The sequence below is a fragment of the Taudactylus pleione genome, unplaced genomic scaffold (genome assembly GCF_031769625.1).
Source record: "Taudactylus pleione unplaced genomic scaffold, aTauple2 ptg000239l, whole genome shotgun sequence".
Classification (NCBI taxonomy): Eukaryota; Metazoa; Chordata; class Amphibia; order Anura; family Myobatrachidae; genus Taudactylus; species Taudactylus pleione.
Window position 1 is genome coordinate 2,490,647 of NW_028284641.1, and position 14,760 is coordinate 2,505,406.

General features: G+C 48.7%; 1 protein-coding gene across 1 annotated transcript in view; it reads right to left on the reverse strand.

The window, feature by feature from the left end:
* BSN (bassoon presynaptic cytomatrix protein) overlaps nt 1–14,603 on the reverse strand; it is a 457,373-nt gene extending 442,770 nt beyond the window's left edge. The window contains exon 1 of the mRNA XM_088479536.1: nt 14,362–14,603. Coding sequence (XP_088335662.1) covers nt 14,362–14,516 — 155 coding nt within the window. The 5' untranslated portion in view covers nt 14,517–14,603. The remainder of the gene's footprint in view (nt 1–14,361) is intronic.
* Nucleotides 14,604–14,760: the final 157 nt, after the last annotated feature.

A 14,760-nucleotide genomic window follows, 5' to 3' on the forward strand; every position in this document is an offset into this window, starting at 1 on the left:
GGTAAAATGCTTCCTCTCGATCGAGGTGACTGAGTGACAAACAGTGATTGCGCCAACAGTTGATCTCTTCTCACCAAGCTGCTTGCCTATTGTCGAGTCGCTCATCCCAGCCTTGTGCAGGGCTACAATGTTGTCCCTGGTGTCCTTAGACAGCTCTCTGGTCGTGGCCATGGTGGAGAGGTTGCAGTCTGACTGTTTGGAGGTGTGGACAGGTGTCTTTTATACATAACAAGTTCAAACAGGTGCCATTAATACAGTGGAGGATAGATGAGCTTCCTAAAGTAGAAGTAACAGGTCTGTGAAAGCCAGAATTCTTGCTGGTCGGTAGGTGTCCAAATATTTATTTTCCGCAAGAATATACAAATAAATTGATTAAAAATCATACAATGTGATTTCCAGAATTTTTTGTTCTGATTCTGTCTCTCACAGTTGCAGTGTACCTATGATGGGAATTACAGACCTCTCTCATCTTTTAAAGTGCAACAACTTGCACAATCGGTGGCTGGCCAAATACTTTTTTGCCCCACTGTATATATAAACCACCGCCCCCCCCCCCAAAACAAACGGCTAGACCCACCCCTGGTTATCTTTACCTTTTGAGAGACAGTTGTCTGTTTGTGTCCTAGTCCTAGAGATCTCAGGCACAGAGGAGTACCACTCCCCACTGTGTATTAAGGACAATGTTAAGTGTTTGAATGTACAGTGCATGCACTTAGCTTGATTGGTTAAGGAACCCTGGACAGGCTCTTATCCCCTCTGGTACTGTGTGTTTGAATGGGATAAAATCAGAGCCTGAATCAGAGCCTGCAAGCCCTGAGTGATTGTACTTCTGTGACATCTTGTAAGCTGTGAATTGTAGGCACAGAAACAGACAGATCTCAGGTGCAAAACTCCAAATTACTGATTATATATAAATACATTATGCAATAAAATATTGCAATCAATAGAGGTTTTTAGCATAATCATGGCCAAGGTTATGGGCCTACCCACCATATCCAGGTAACCTCTGTAGGGTAGGTCCCTAACATACTAGGGTTCAAATCCAGAGCACAGGGCACCCCTAAATCAGCGCAGCTGAGCCACCCCAGGGCATCGCTATAATGAGAAAGGTGAAATGTGAAGTAAGAAAGATAAGAGCAGCTTTGGCTGCATAGAAAAGTGAAAATACACTCCATTTAATGTGCTTTATTGCAACCTGAAGGAAAGGAGACGCCTTCAGCCTGGACTAGCACCCCTCCCCCATTGGTCTATAGCATGGAGTCTGGTATAGTATATGCACACTAATAATAGGCACAATATAAGTAAGTCCTACAAGTTATATACTGTAGTGCAGCTTTGGGTTGATTTTTGGGGTGTGGGTCCCCTGGATGGCTTTGGTTGGACGGCTTCAGGGCATCGCATTATAACATTCTTTCTTTTCTGCACAATTTTAACACTTTACTGTTTGTTTTTATTATATTTGTATTTTCACTTTTCTATGCAGCCAAAGCTGCTCTTATCTATCTTACTTTACACTTCACTTTTCTCATTATAGCGATGCCCTGGGGTGGCTCTGCTGCGCTGATTTAGGGGTGTCCTGTGTGTATATTTCAAGACATTGGGCCTGATTCAGAAGTGGGTCGATGTTGTGCACTGCGCATGCGCACGATGGCGGGAGCTCCGTCGTGCGCATGCGCCAGAGGTGACGAGCGAAGGACTTTAGGCACCCCCTTGGGGGACTTAGGTTTAGGCAGCGGGGAAGGGGGGGGTTAGGGTTAGGCACTTAGAGGGGGGATTAGAGTTAGCCACTTGGGGGGGAGGTTAGGGTTAGGCACCCCTAAGAAGGGTTAGGGTTGTGGGGTTGGATTAGATTAGTTAGTACTTACCTATCCACGATCGGGATTTCCAGCGCTGTTGGGCTTCCGCTGCCGGGATCTCTGCATTTGTCGGGCTGTCACTACCGGGAATCGAACCGCCGGCCATGGGCCTCTTAAGACCTTGGAGCCCTTAAGCCACTACTGTACATCTGCTGCTTTGCCCTAACACCAGCTATGTTCCTCAAAACTTACAATGCAAAGTGAATAAAATCAAAGCTGTATAACTGTTGGCATACTCATTTTTGTGGCCCATCAGCTTGGACTGTATCATAGTGAATATGTTTGGGCAGGACCTGTACCAATGTCATAGGGAGACAGATACCACAGGTCTGATTATGTATGGTCTCTGTCCCCATTTCCAGACGGGAAGGCGTTAATCCCAGTCTTCATTCCCGCTGCCTTCGCACTAACAGAGAAGTGACAAGTGATGTAAGAAACGATTTCTGCGAGGCAGCCGCGTTTCACCTGACTATTGTGCAGCCTGACCTGCTGCTTCTGTCTCCGCTCTCTTTCCAAACATCTATAACAACTGTATAATAACGTGCGCTGCCTAATGCAAGAAAACGCCAAAGCCAGTGGCTTTATCTCTAATGCCAGAAAACATCATAAACCGAAGGCCTTGTCTTCTCTTCTTCTGCCCATTTCACACCACAATAAGCATTTGTCCTTTCATCTTCTACAGATGGGGTGTCCATAAAATAGTTTCCACGCTGCTCTACCAATCAGATATAAATGAGCCCCTTAGATATTCCCGTCACCAGCCTTTGATGTCCTGATTTGTGTTGTTCACAATGGCAGCGTATACATGACAATATTCCTCCTGGAGGAGGAGGAGGAGGAGGAGGATGAGGAGGCAACTGCTGAACATGTATGATGAATTAGACCTGAGACTGTTCTGGGCTTCACAGCAGCACCTAGATCTGTAGGCGCACATGGTGGGATAATAACCAAATCACACAATCAGTTTCAGCTGCAATATACAGATTTACAGAGAGGGAATCTCAGCAGGACTTAGGAAAAGGTATTTTAGACATCCCGGGCGGATGGTTCGGCTGCAGCGTGAGCTGATCCTATTAATGCTGGAGGTGGTGCAGATCATCTGACAAGCACACACAGCTGACACTCCACTCCCCATTACATGCACGGGTTCTGCTCTCTGAACTGTCACATGTCATAGTGAGTGATTAAACGCTCTGCATACACGTATCCTCTGCCTGCACAGGTCATTATACTGTGTCCTAATGTGAACTGGATGTGAGCACAGCTACAATGTATCAGTGGGATAATAATGATCACAGATATGGAGTAAATTGCTCATTCATAGAACAGAAGTCTCTGACCATCTACTCTCCCCCCCCCCAATCTACTCCTGTCCGTCCTCTCCGTTCATCCTCACTATTCCTCCTCTAGCCACATCTGCATTCTCCTCTTATCCAATCCACCCTTCTCCTCCCCATTCCCCATCCTATACATTCCGTCTCCTCCCGTCTCTGTCACCCGCTAGCATGTCAGGAATGGTCCAGCCAGGAATACACACAATACAGGGAGCGGAATCTCTTTCTATAGTGGCCCAGGGCTAATTCTAAGCTTCAAAGATCAGCTCCATTTAAAACCACTAAAATGAAATATCAAGAACAGTAAAATAGCCAGAATCACCGCGATCCATTCCTGCAACCCTTCCTCTGCCACAGTTATTCCCAGCATAGTGTGAGGATACTGACATTATAGACCTCTCTGATATAACGTGGAAGCGCGCTCTGCTATTCCATTGAGAATTGGCAGGGTTCATTTTCGGCAGTGCGTGTAATGGAACATTGCATTTCTGGGGCACAAACAATGCACTGCCTTTTACATTCAATGACTGGACTAAGTGCCTTTATATAAGAGGCTTTACAGTATCTCACTGGGGCATTTAGCATACACTATATGGAATTGGGGAGGGAATGTTACACATTGTATACTGACAATAACAAACTGAGAATAAGAACCAGAGTGAAGGCAGAACAGAGAGATGCGCAGAGGCGATGGGATCACAATCATAATGGATTCAGCATAATTATGAAGTGCTAATGGCAATTACAATGTAAGACACAGGCAATCAATTCAGATGATGCAATAACATGGAGAGTTGTATGTACTGTACTAGAAGACTGACAATAGACATATAACAAACATATGGCAGATGTAAAGGAACGTGAGAATGACCCGACATTATCTACAGAAACGATACGACTATTATCATCATATTATGCAGCATTGCACATAGACGGCACTGTACAAATTACCGATTAGCTGCACAATGTAATATACTGGGGTGAGAGCAGTCAGATGGAGGTCATAGAGGAATACACCGAGGACTGGACCTCCCTGCATTGTGCAGACGGAGGCACAATATTTATATACAGCTATAAATAGGAGCCACAATCATTATGAGATATACCAGATACAGGTAGATGAGTCCACTGTATGGTGGTGGGAGGGGGAGTGCAGAGCCATGTGCCACATAGCAGAGAGATGGTACTGCCCAGTGGCTGCGGCTCTGGTCAATCAGTCTCTTTATAGAGGTACATACTGTATATAGAGGTACCAGTGACAGCTAATATGGTGCCTATATCTCTATAGGGAGGGACCAGTGACAACTAATATGGTGCCTATGGCTCTATAGGGAAGGACCAGTGACAGCTCATATGGTGCCTATATCTCTATAGGGAAGGACCAGTGACTGCTCATATGGTGCCTATGTCTCTATAGGGAGGGACCAGTGACAACTAATATGGTGCCTATGGCTCTATAGGGAAGGACCAGTGACAGCTCATATGGTGCCTATATCTCTATAGGGAAGGACCAGTGACAGCTCATATGGTGCCTATGTCTCTATAGGGAGGGACCAGTAACAGCTCATATGGTGCCTATATCTCTATAGGGAAGGACCAGTGACAGCTCATATGGTGCCTTTGTCTCTATAGGGAGGGACCAGTGACAGCTCATATGGTGCCTTTGTCTCGATAGGGAGGGACCAGTTACAGCTCATATGGTGCCTATGTCTCTATAGGGAGGGACCAGTGACAGCTCATATGGTGCCTATATCTCTATAGGGAGGGACCAGTGACAGCTCATATGGTGCCTATGTCTCTATAGGGAGGGACCAGTGACAACTAATATGGTGCCTATGTCTCTATAGGGAGGGACCAGTAACAGCTCATATGGTGCCTATATCTCTATAGGGAAGGACCAGTGACAGCTCATATGGTGCCTATGTCTCTATAGGGAGGGACCAGTGACAGCTCATATGGTGCCTTTGTCTCGATAGGGAGGGACCAGTTACAGCTCATATGGTGCCTATGTCTCTATAGGGAGGGACCAGTGACAGCTCATATGGTGCCTATATCTCTATAGGGAGGGACCAGTGACAGCTCATATGGTGCCTATGTCTCTATAGGGAGGGACAAGTGACAGCTCATATGGTGCCTATGTCTCTATAGATAGGGACCAGTGACAGCTCATATGGTGCCTATGTCTCTATAGAGAGGGACCAGTGACAGCTCATATGGTGCCTATATCTCTATAGGGAGGGACCAGTGACAGCTCAAATGATGCCTATATCTCTATAGGGAAGGACCAGTGACAGCTCATATGGTGCCTATGTCTCTATAGGGAGGGACCAGTGACAGCTCATATGGTGCCTATATCTCTATAGGGAGGGACCAGTGAAAGCTCATATGGTGCCTATGTCTCTATAGGGAAGGACCAGTGACAGCTCATATGGTGACTATGTCTCTATAGGGAGGGACCAGTGACAGCTCATATGGTGCCTATATCTCTATAGGGAGGGACCAGTGAAAGCTCATATGGTGCCTATGTCTCTATAGGGAAGGACCAGTGACAGCTCATATGGTGACTATATCTCTATAGGGAGGGACCAGTGACAGCTCATATGGTGCCTATGTCTCTATAGGGAGGGACCAGTGACAGCTCATATGGTGCCTATGTCTCTATAGGGAGGGACCAGTGACAGCTCATATGGTGCCTATGTCTCTATAGGGAGGGACCAGTGACAGCTCACATGGTGCCTATATCTCTATAGGGAGTTACCAGTGACAGCTCATATGGTGCCTATGTCTCTATAGGGAGGGACCAGTGACAGCTCATATGGTGCCTATATCTCTATAGGGAGGGACCAGTGACACCTCATATGGTGCCTATGTCTCTATAGGGAGGGACCAGTGACAGCTCATATGGTGCCTATGTCTCGATAGGGAGGGACCAGTTACAGCTCATATGGTGCCTATGTCTCTATAGGGAGGGACCAGTGACAGCTCATATGGTGCCTATATCTCTATAGGGAGGGACCAGTGACAGCTCATATGGTGCCTATGTCTCTATAGGGAGGGACAAGTGACAGCTCATATGGTGCCTATGTCTCTATAGGTAGGGACCAGTGACAGCTCATATGGTGCCTATGTCTCTATAGAGAGGGACAAGTGACAGCTCATATGGTGCCTATATCTCTATAGGGAGGGACCAGTGACAGCTCAAATGATGCCGATATCTCTATAGGGAGGGACCAGTGACAGCTCATATGGTGAATATGTATCTATAGGGAGGGACCAGTGACAGCTCATATGGTGCCTATGTCTCTATAGGGAGGGACCAGTGACTGCTCATATGGTGCCTATGTCTCTATAGGGAAGGACCAGTGACAGATCATATGGTGCCTATATCTCTATAGGGAGGGACCAGTGACTGCTCATATGGTGCCTATATCTCTATAGGGAGGGACCAGTGACAGCTCATATGGTGCCTATGTCTCTATAGGGAGGGACCAGTAACAGCTCATATGGTGTCTATGTCTCTATAGGGAGGGTCCAGTGACAGCTCATATGGTGCCTATGTCTCTATAGGGAGGGACCAGTGACAGCTCACATGGTGCCTATATCTCTATAGGGAGGGACCAGTGACAGCTCATATGGTGCCTATGTCTCTATAGGGAGGGACCAGTGACTGCTCATATGGTGCCTATGTCTCTATAGGGAAGGACCAGTGACAGATCATATGGTGCCTATATCTCTATAGGGAGGGACCAGTGACTGCTCATATGGTGCCTATGTCTCCATAGGGAAGGACCAGTGACAGATCACAAGGTGCCTATATCTCTATAGGGAGGGACCAGTGATAGCTCATATGGTGCCTATATCTCTATAGAGAGGGATGAGTGACGGATTATATGGTGCCTATGTCTCTATAGAGAGGGACAAGTGACAGCTCATATGGTGCCTATGTCTCTATAGGGAGTTACCAGTGGCAGCTCATTTGGTGCCTATGTCTCTATAGGGAGTTACCAGTGGCAGCTCATTTGGTGCCTATATCTCTATAGGGAGGGATCAGTGATGGATCATATGGTGCCTATGTCTCTATAGGGAGGGACCAGTGACAGCTCATATGGTGCCTATATCTCTATAGGGAGGGACCAGTGACAGCTCATATGGTGCCTATATTTCTATAGGGAGGGACCAGTGACAGCTCATATGGTGCCTATATCTCTATAGGGAGGGTCCATTGACAGCTCATATGGTTCCTATGTCTCTATAGGGAGGGACCAGTGACAGCTCATATGGTGCCTATATCTCTATAGGGAGGGACCAGTGACAGCTCATATGGTGCCTATGTCTCTATAGGGAGGGTCCATTCACAGCTCATATGGTGCCTATGTCTCTATAGGGAGGGACCAGTGACTGCTCATATGGTGCCTATGTCTCTATAGGGAAGGACCAGTTACAGATCATATGGTGCCTATATCTCTATAGGGAGGGACCAGTGATAGCTCATATGGTGCCTATATCTCTATAGGGAGGGACTAGTGACTGCTCATATGGTGCCTATGTCTCTATAGGGAAGGACCAGTGACAGATCATATGGTGCCTATATCTTTATAGGGAGGGACCAGTGATAGCTCATATGGTGCCTATATCTCTATAGAGAGGGATGCGTGACGGATCATATGGTGCCTATGTCTCTATAGAGAGGGACAAGTGACAGCTCATATGATGCCTATATCTCTATAGGGAGGGACCAGTGACAGCTCATATGGTGCCTATATCTCTATAGGGAGGGACCAGTGACAGCTCATATGGTGCCTATATCTCTATAGGGAGGGACCAGTGACAGCTCATATGGTGCCTATATCTCTATAGGGAGGGACCAGTGACAGCTCATATGGTGCCTATGTCTCTATAGGGAGGGACCAGTGACAGCTCATATGGTGCCTATGTCTCTATAGGGAAGGACCAGTGACAGATCATATGGTGCCTATGTCTCTATAGGGAGGGACCAGTGACAGCTCATATGGTCCCTATATCTCTATAGGGAGGGACCAGTGACAGCTCATATGGTGCCTATATCTCTATAGGGAGGGACCAGTGACAGCTCATATGGTGCCTATATCTCTATAGGGAAGGACCAGTGACAGATCATATGGTGCCTATGTCTCTATAGGGAGGGACCAGTGACAGCTCATATGGTGCCTATGTCTCTATAGGGAGGGACCAGTGACAGCTCATATGGTGCCTATATCTCTATAGGGAGGGACCAGTGACAGCTCATATGGTGCCTATATCTCTATAGGGAGGGACCAGTGACAGATCATATGGTGCCTATGTCTCTATAGGGAGGGACCAGTGACAGCTCATATGGTGCCTATGTCTCTATAGGGAGGGACCAGTGACAGCTCATATGGTGCCTATATCTCTATAGGGAGGGACCAGTGACAGATCATATGGTGCCTATGTCTCTATAGGGAGGGACCAGTGACAGCTCATATGGTTCCTATGTCTCTATAGGGAGGGACCAGTGACAGCTCATATGGTGCCTATATCTCTATAGGGAGGGACCAGTGACAGCTCATATGGTGCCTATGTCTCTATAGGGAGGGTCCATTCACAGCTCATATGGTGCCTATGTCTCTATAGGGAGGGACCAGTGACTGCTCATATGGTGCCTATGTCTCTATAGGGAAGGACCAGTTACAGATCATATGGTGCCTATATCTCTATAGGGAGGGACCAGTGATAGCTCATATGGTGCCTATATCTCTATAGGGAGGGACTAGTGACTGCTCATATGGTGCCTATGTCTCTATAGGGAAGGACCAGTGACAGATCATATGGTGCCTATATCTTTATAGGGAGGGACCAGTGATAGCTCATATGGTGCCTATATCTCTATAGAGAGGGATGCGTGACGGATCATATGGTGCCTATGTCTCTATAGAGAGGGACAAGTGACAGCTCATATGATGCCTATATCTCTATAGGGAGGGACCAGTGACAGCTCATATGGTGCCTATATCTCTATAGGGAGGGACCAGTGACAGCTCATATGGTGCCTATATCTCTATAGGGAGGGACCAGTGACAGCTCATATGGTGCCTATATCTCTATAGGGAGGGACCAGTGACAGCTCATATGGTGCCTATATCTCTATAGGGAGGGACCAGTGACAGCTCATATGGTGCCTATGTCTCTATAGGGAAGGACCAGTGACAGATCATATGGTGCCTATATCTCTATAGGGAGGGACCAGTGACAGCTCATATGGTGCCTATGTCTCTATAGGGAGGGACCAGTGACAGCTCATATGGTGCCTATGTCTCTATAGGGAGGGACCAGTGACAGCTCATATGGTGCCTATGTCTCTATAGGGAGGGACAAGTGACAGCTCATATGGTGCCTATGTCTCTATAGGGAGGGACCAGTGACAGCTCATATGGTGCCTATGTCTCTATAGGGAGGGACCAGTGACAGCTCATATGGTGCCTATATCTCTATAGGGAGGGACCAGTGACAGCTCATATGGTGCCTATATCTCTATAGGGAGGGACCAGTGACACCTCATATGGTGCCTATGTCTCTATAGGGAGGGACCAGTGACAGCTCATATGGTGCCTATGTCTCTATAGGGAGGGACCAGTGACAGCTCATATGGTGCCTATGTCTCTATAGGGAGGGACAAGTGACAGCTCATATGGTGCCTATGTCTCTATAGGGAGGGACCAGTGACAGCTCATATGGTGCCTATGTCTCTATAGGGAGGGACCAGTGACAGCTCATATGGTGCCTATGTCTCTATAGGGAAGGACCAGTGACAGATCATATGGTGCCTATATCTCTATAGGGAGGGACCAGTGACAGCTCATATGGTGCCTATGTCTCTATAGGGAGGGACCAGTGACAGCTCATATGGTGCCTATGTCTCTATAGGGAGGGACCAGTGACAGCTCATATGGTGCCTATGTCTCTATAGGGAGGGACAAGTGACAGCTCATATGGTGCCTATGTCTCTATAGGGAGGGACCAGTGACAGCTCATATGGTGCCTATATCTCTATAGGGAGTTACCAGTGACAGCTCATATGGTGCCTATATCTCTATAGGGAGGGACCAGTGACACCTCATATGGTGCCTATGTCTCTATAGGGAGGGACCAGTGACAGCTCATATGGTGCCTATGTCTCTATAGGGAGGGACCAGTGACAGCTCATATGGTGCCTATGTCTCTATAGGGAGGGACAAGTGACAGCTCATATGGTGCCTATGTCTCTATAGGGAGGGACCAGTGACAGCTCATATGGTGCCTATATCTCTATAGGGAGGGACCAGTGACAGCTCATATGGTGCCTATATCTCTATAGGGAGGGACCAGTGACACCTCATATGGTGCCTATGTCTCTATAGGGAGGGACCAGTGACAGCTCATATGGTGCCTATGTCTCTATAGGGAAGGACCAGTGACAGATCATATGGTGCCTATATCTCTATAGGGAGGGACCAGTGACAGCTCATATGGTGCCTATGTCTCTATAGGGAGGGACCAGTGACAGCTCATATGGAGCCTATGTCTCTATAGGGAGGGACCAGTGACAGCTCATATGGTGCCTATGTCTCTATAGGGAGGGACAAGTGACAGCTCATATGGTGCCTATGTCTCTATAGGGAGGGACCAGTGACAGCTCATATGGTGCCTATATCTCTATAGGGAGTTACCAGTGACTGCTCATATGGTGCCTATGTCTCTATAGGGAGGGACCAGTGACAGCTCATATGGTGCCTATGTCTCTATAGGGAGGGACCAGTGACAGCTCATATGGTGCCTATGTCTCTATAGGGAGGGACAAGTGACAGCTCATATGGTGCCTATGTCTCTATAGGGAGGGACCAGTGACAGCTCATATGGTGCCTATATCTCTATAGGGAGGGACCAGTGACAGCTCATATGGTGCCTATATCTCTATAGGGAGGGACCAGTGACACCTCATATGGTGCCTATGTCTCTATAGGGAGGGACCAGTGACAGCTCATATGGTGCCTATGTCTCTATAGGGAGGGACCAGTGACAGCTCATATGGTGCCTATGTCTCTATAGGGAGGGACAAGTGACAGCTCATATGGTGCCTATGTCTCTATAGGGAGGGACAAGTGACAGCTCATATGGTGCCTATGTCTCTATAGGGAGGGACCAGTGACAGCTCATATGGTGCCTATGTCTCTATAGGGAGGGACCAGTGACAGCTCATATGGTGCCTATATCTCTATAGGGAGGGACAAGTGACAGCTCATATGGTGCCTATGTCTCTATAGGGAGGGACCAGTGACAGCTCATATGGTGCCTATATCTCTATAGGGAGGGACCAGTGACAGCTCATATGGTGCCTATATCTCTATAGGGAGGGACCAGTGACACCTCATATGGTGCCTATGTCTCTATAGGGAGGGACCAGTGACAGCTCATATGGTGCCTATGTCTCTATAGGGAGGGACCAGTGACAGCTCATATGGTGCCTATGTCTCTATAGGGAGGGACAAGTGACAGCTCATATGGTGCCTATGTCTCTATAGGGAGGGACCAGTGACAGCTCATATGGTGCCTATATCTCTATAGGGAGGGACCAGTGACAGCTCATATGGTGCCTATATCTCTATAGGGAGGGACCAGTGACACCTCATATGGTGCCTATGTCTCTATAGGGAGGGACCAGTGACAGCTCAAATGGTGCCTATGTCTCTATAGGGAAGGACCAGTGACAGATCATATGGTGCCTATATCTCTATAGGGAGGGACCAGTGACAGCTCATATGGTGCCTATGTCTCTATAGGGAGGGACCAGTGACAGCTCATATGGTGCCTATGTCTCTATAGGGAGGGACCAGTGACAGCTCATATGGTGCCTATGTCTCTATAGGGAGGGACAAGTGACAGCTCATATGGTGCCTATGTCTCTATAGGGAGGGACCAGTGACAGCTCATATGGTGCCTATATCTCTATAGGGAGTTACCAGTGACTGCTCATATGGTGCCTATGTCTCTATAGGGAGGGACCAGTGACAGCTCATATGGTGCCTATGTCTCTATAGGGAGGGACCAGTGACAGCTCATATGGTGCCTATGTCTCTATAGGGAGGGACAAGTGACAGCTCATATGGTGCCTATGTCTCTATAGGGAGGGACCAGTGACAGCTCATATGGTGCCTATATCTCTATAGGGAGGGACCAGTGACAGCTCATATGGTGCCTATATCTCTATAGGGAGGGACCAGTGACACCTCATATGGTGCCTATGTCTCTATAGGGAGGGACCAGTGACAGCTCATATGGTGCCTATGTCTCTATAGGGAGGGACCAGTGACAGCTCATATGGTGCCTATGTCTCTATAAGGAGGGACAAGTGACAGCTCATATGGTGCCTATGTCTCTATAGGGAGGGACCAGTGACAGCTCATATGGTGCCTATGTCTCTATAGGGAGGGACAAGTGACAGCTCATATGGTGCCTATGTCTCTATAGGGAGGGACCAGTGACAGCTCATATGGTGCCTATATCTCTATAGGGAGGGACCAGTGACAGCTCATATGGTGCCTATATCTCTATAGGGAGGGACCAGTGACACCTCATATGGTGCCTATGTCTCTATAGGGAGGGACCAGTGACAGCTCATATGGTGCCTATGTCTCTATAGGGAAGGACCAGTGACAGATCATATGGTGCCTATATCTCTATAGGGAGGGACCAGTGACAGCTCATATGGTGCCTATGTCTCTATAGGGAGGGACCAGTGACAGCTCATATGGTGCCTATGTCTCTATAGGGAGGGACCAGTGACAGCTCATATGGTGCCTATGTCTCTATAGGGAGGGACAAGTGACAGCTCATATGGTGCCTATGTCTCTATAGGGAGGGACCAGTGACAGCTCATATGGTGCCTATATCTCTATAGGGAGTTACCAGTGACTGCTCATATGGTGCCTATGTCTCTATAGGGAGGAACCAGTGACAGCTCATATGGTGCCTATGTCTCTATAGGGAGGGACCAGTGACAGCTCATATGGTGCCTATGTCTCTATAGGGAGTTACCAGTGACTGCTCATATGGTGCCTATGTCTCTATAGGGAGGGACCAGTGACAGCTCATATGGTGCCTATGTCTCTATAGGGAGGGACCAGTGACAGCTCATATGGTGCCTATGTCTCTATAGGGAGGGACAAGTGACAGCTCATATGGTGCCTATGTCTCTATAGGTAGGGACCAGTGACAGCTCATATGGTGCCTATGTCTCTATAGGGAGGGACCAGTGACAGCTCATATGGTGCCTATATCTCTATAGGGAGGGACCAGTGACAGCTCATATGGTGCCTATATCTCTATAGGGAGGGACCAGTGACACCTCATATGGTGCCTATGTCTCTATAGGGAGGGACCAGTGACAGCTCATATGGTGCCTATGTCTCTATAGGGAGGGACCAGTGACAGCTCATATGGTGCCTATGTCTCTATAGGGAGGGACCAGTGACTGCTCATATGGTGCCTATGTCTCTATAGGGAGGGACCAGTGACACCTCATATGGTGCCTATGTCTCTATAGGGAGGGACCAGTGACAGCTCATATGGTGCCTATGTCTCTATAGGGAGGGACCAGTGACAGCTCATATGGTGCCTATATCTCTATAGGGAGGGACCAGTGACAGCTCATATGGTGCCTATATCTCTATAGGGAGGGACCAGTGACACCTCATATGGTGCCTATGTCTCTATAGGGAGGGACCAGTGACAGCTCATATGGTGCCTATGTCTCTATAGGGAGGGACCAGTGACAGCTCATATGGTGCCTATGTCTCTATAGGGAGGGACCAGTGACTGCTCATATGGTGCCTATGTCTCTATAGGGAGGGACCAGTGACAGCTCATATGGTGCCTATGTCTCTATAGGGAGGGACCAGTGACAGCTCATATGTATCTATATAACGGAGGCAGGGACCCTGCCTGTACATTGGGGTTCCCATATGTTTCTGTATATGGGGGGCTATGGCTGTATGTGAGGAGGACCCCTGTGCCTCTATCTGGATGCCTATAATGACTGTATATGGAGGGGCCCCTATGTGTGTAGGAGCCCCATGACTGCCCTGCCTGTGCCCGCAGGGGCGCCCGTGTCCCTGTACCCGGGCAGGAGCCCTCCTCACCTGACGTCGCCGTGCCGGCCGGGAGATGCGGCAGCGCTGCTGGGCCCTGGGAGCTGTCCGCGGGCTGGTGCTGAAACGCCGGAGCCTGGGCTGGGAGGTGGCTGCCCGGCTCCCCCTCCGCCTTCCCCGGCCTCCAGGCTGGCCTCGTTCCCCATGGCTGCGGTGTGTGTCCGGGGAGACGGTGACAGCAGCTGCCGGAGAGAGACGCTCACTCCCTGACAGCAGTAACGGCAGCAGCGGCGGCTTCTCCCTCCGCCATCATCATCTCTAGCGGCAGCGGCGGCGGCGGCGTGTGCCCGCGTCCTCCTGCGCGCCCCCGCCTCCCCTCACACGCGCGCTCCCGCCCAGGTCACGTGTCTCAGTCTCTCCGGTTCCGAGTTCTCCTGCGGTCACTCACGG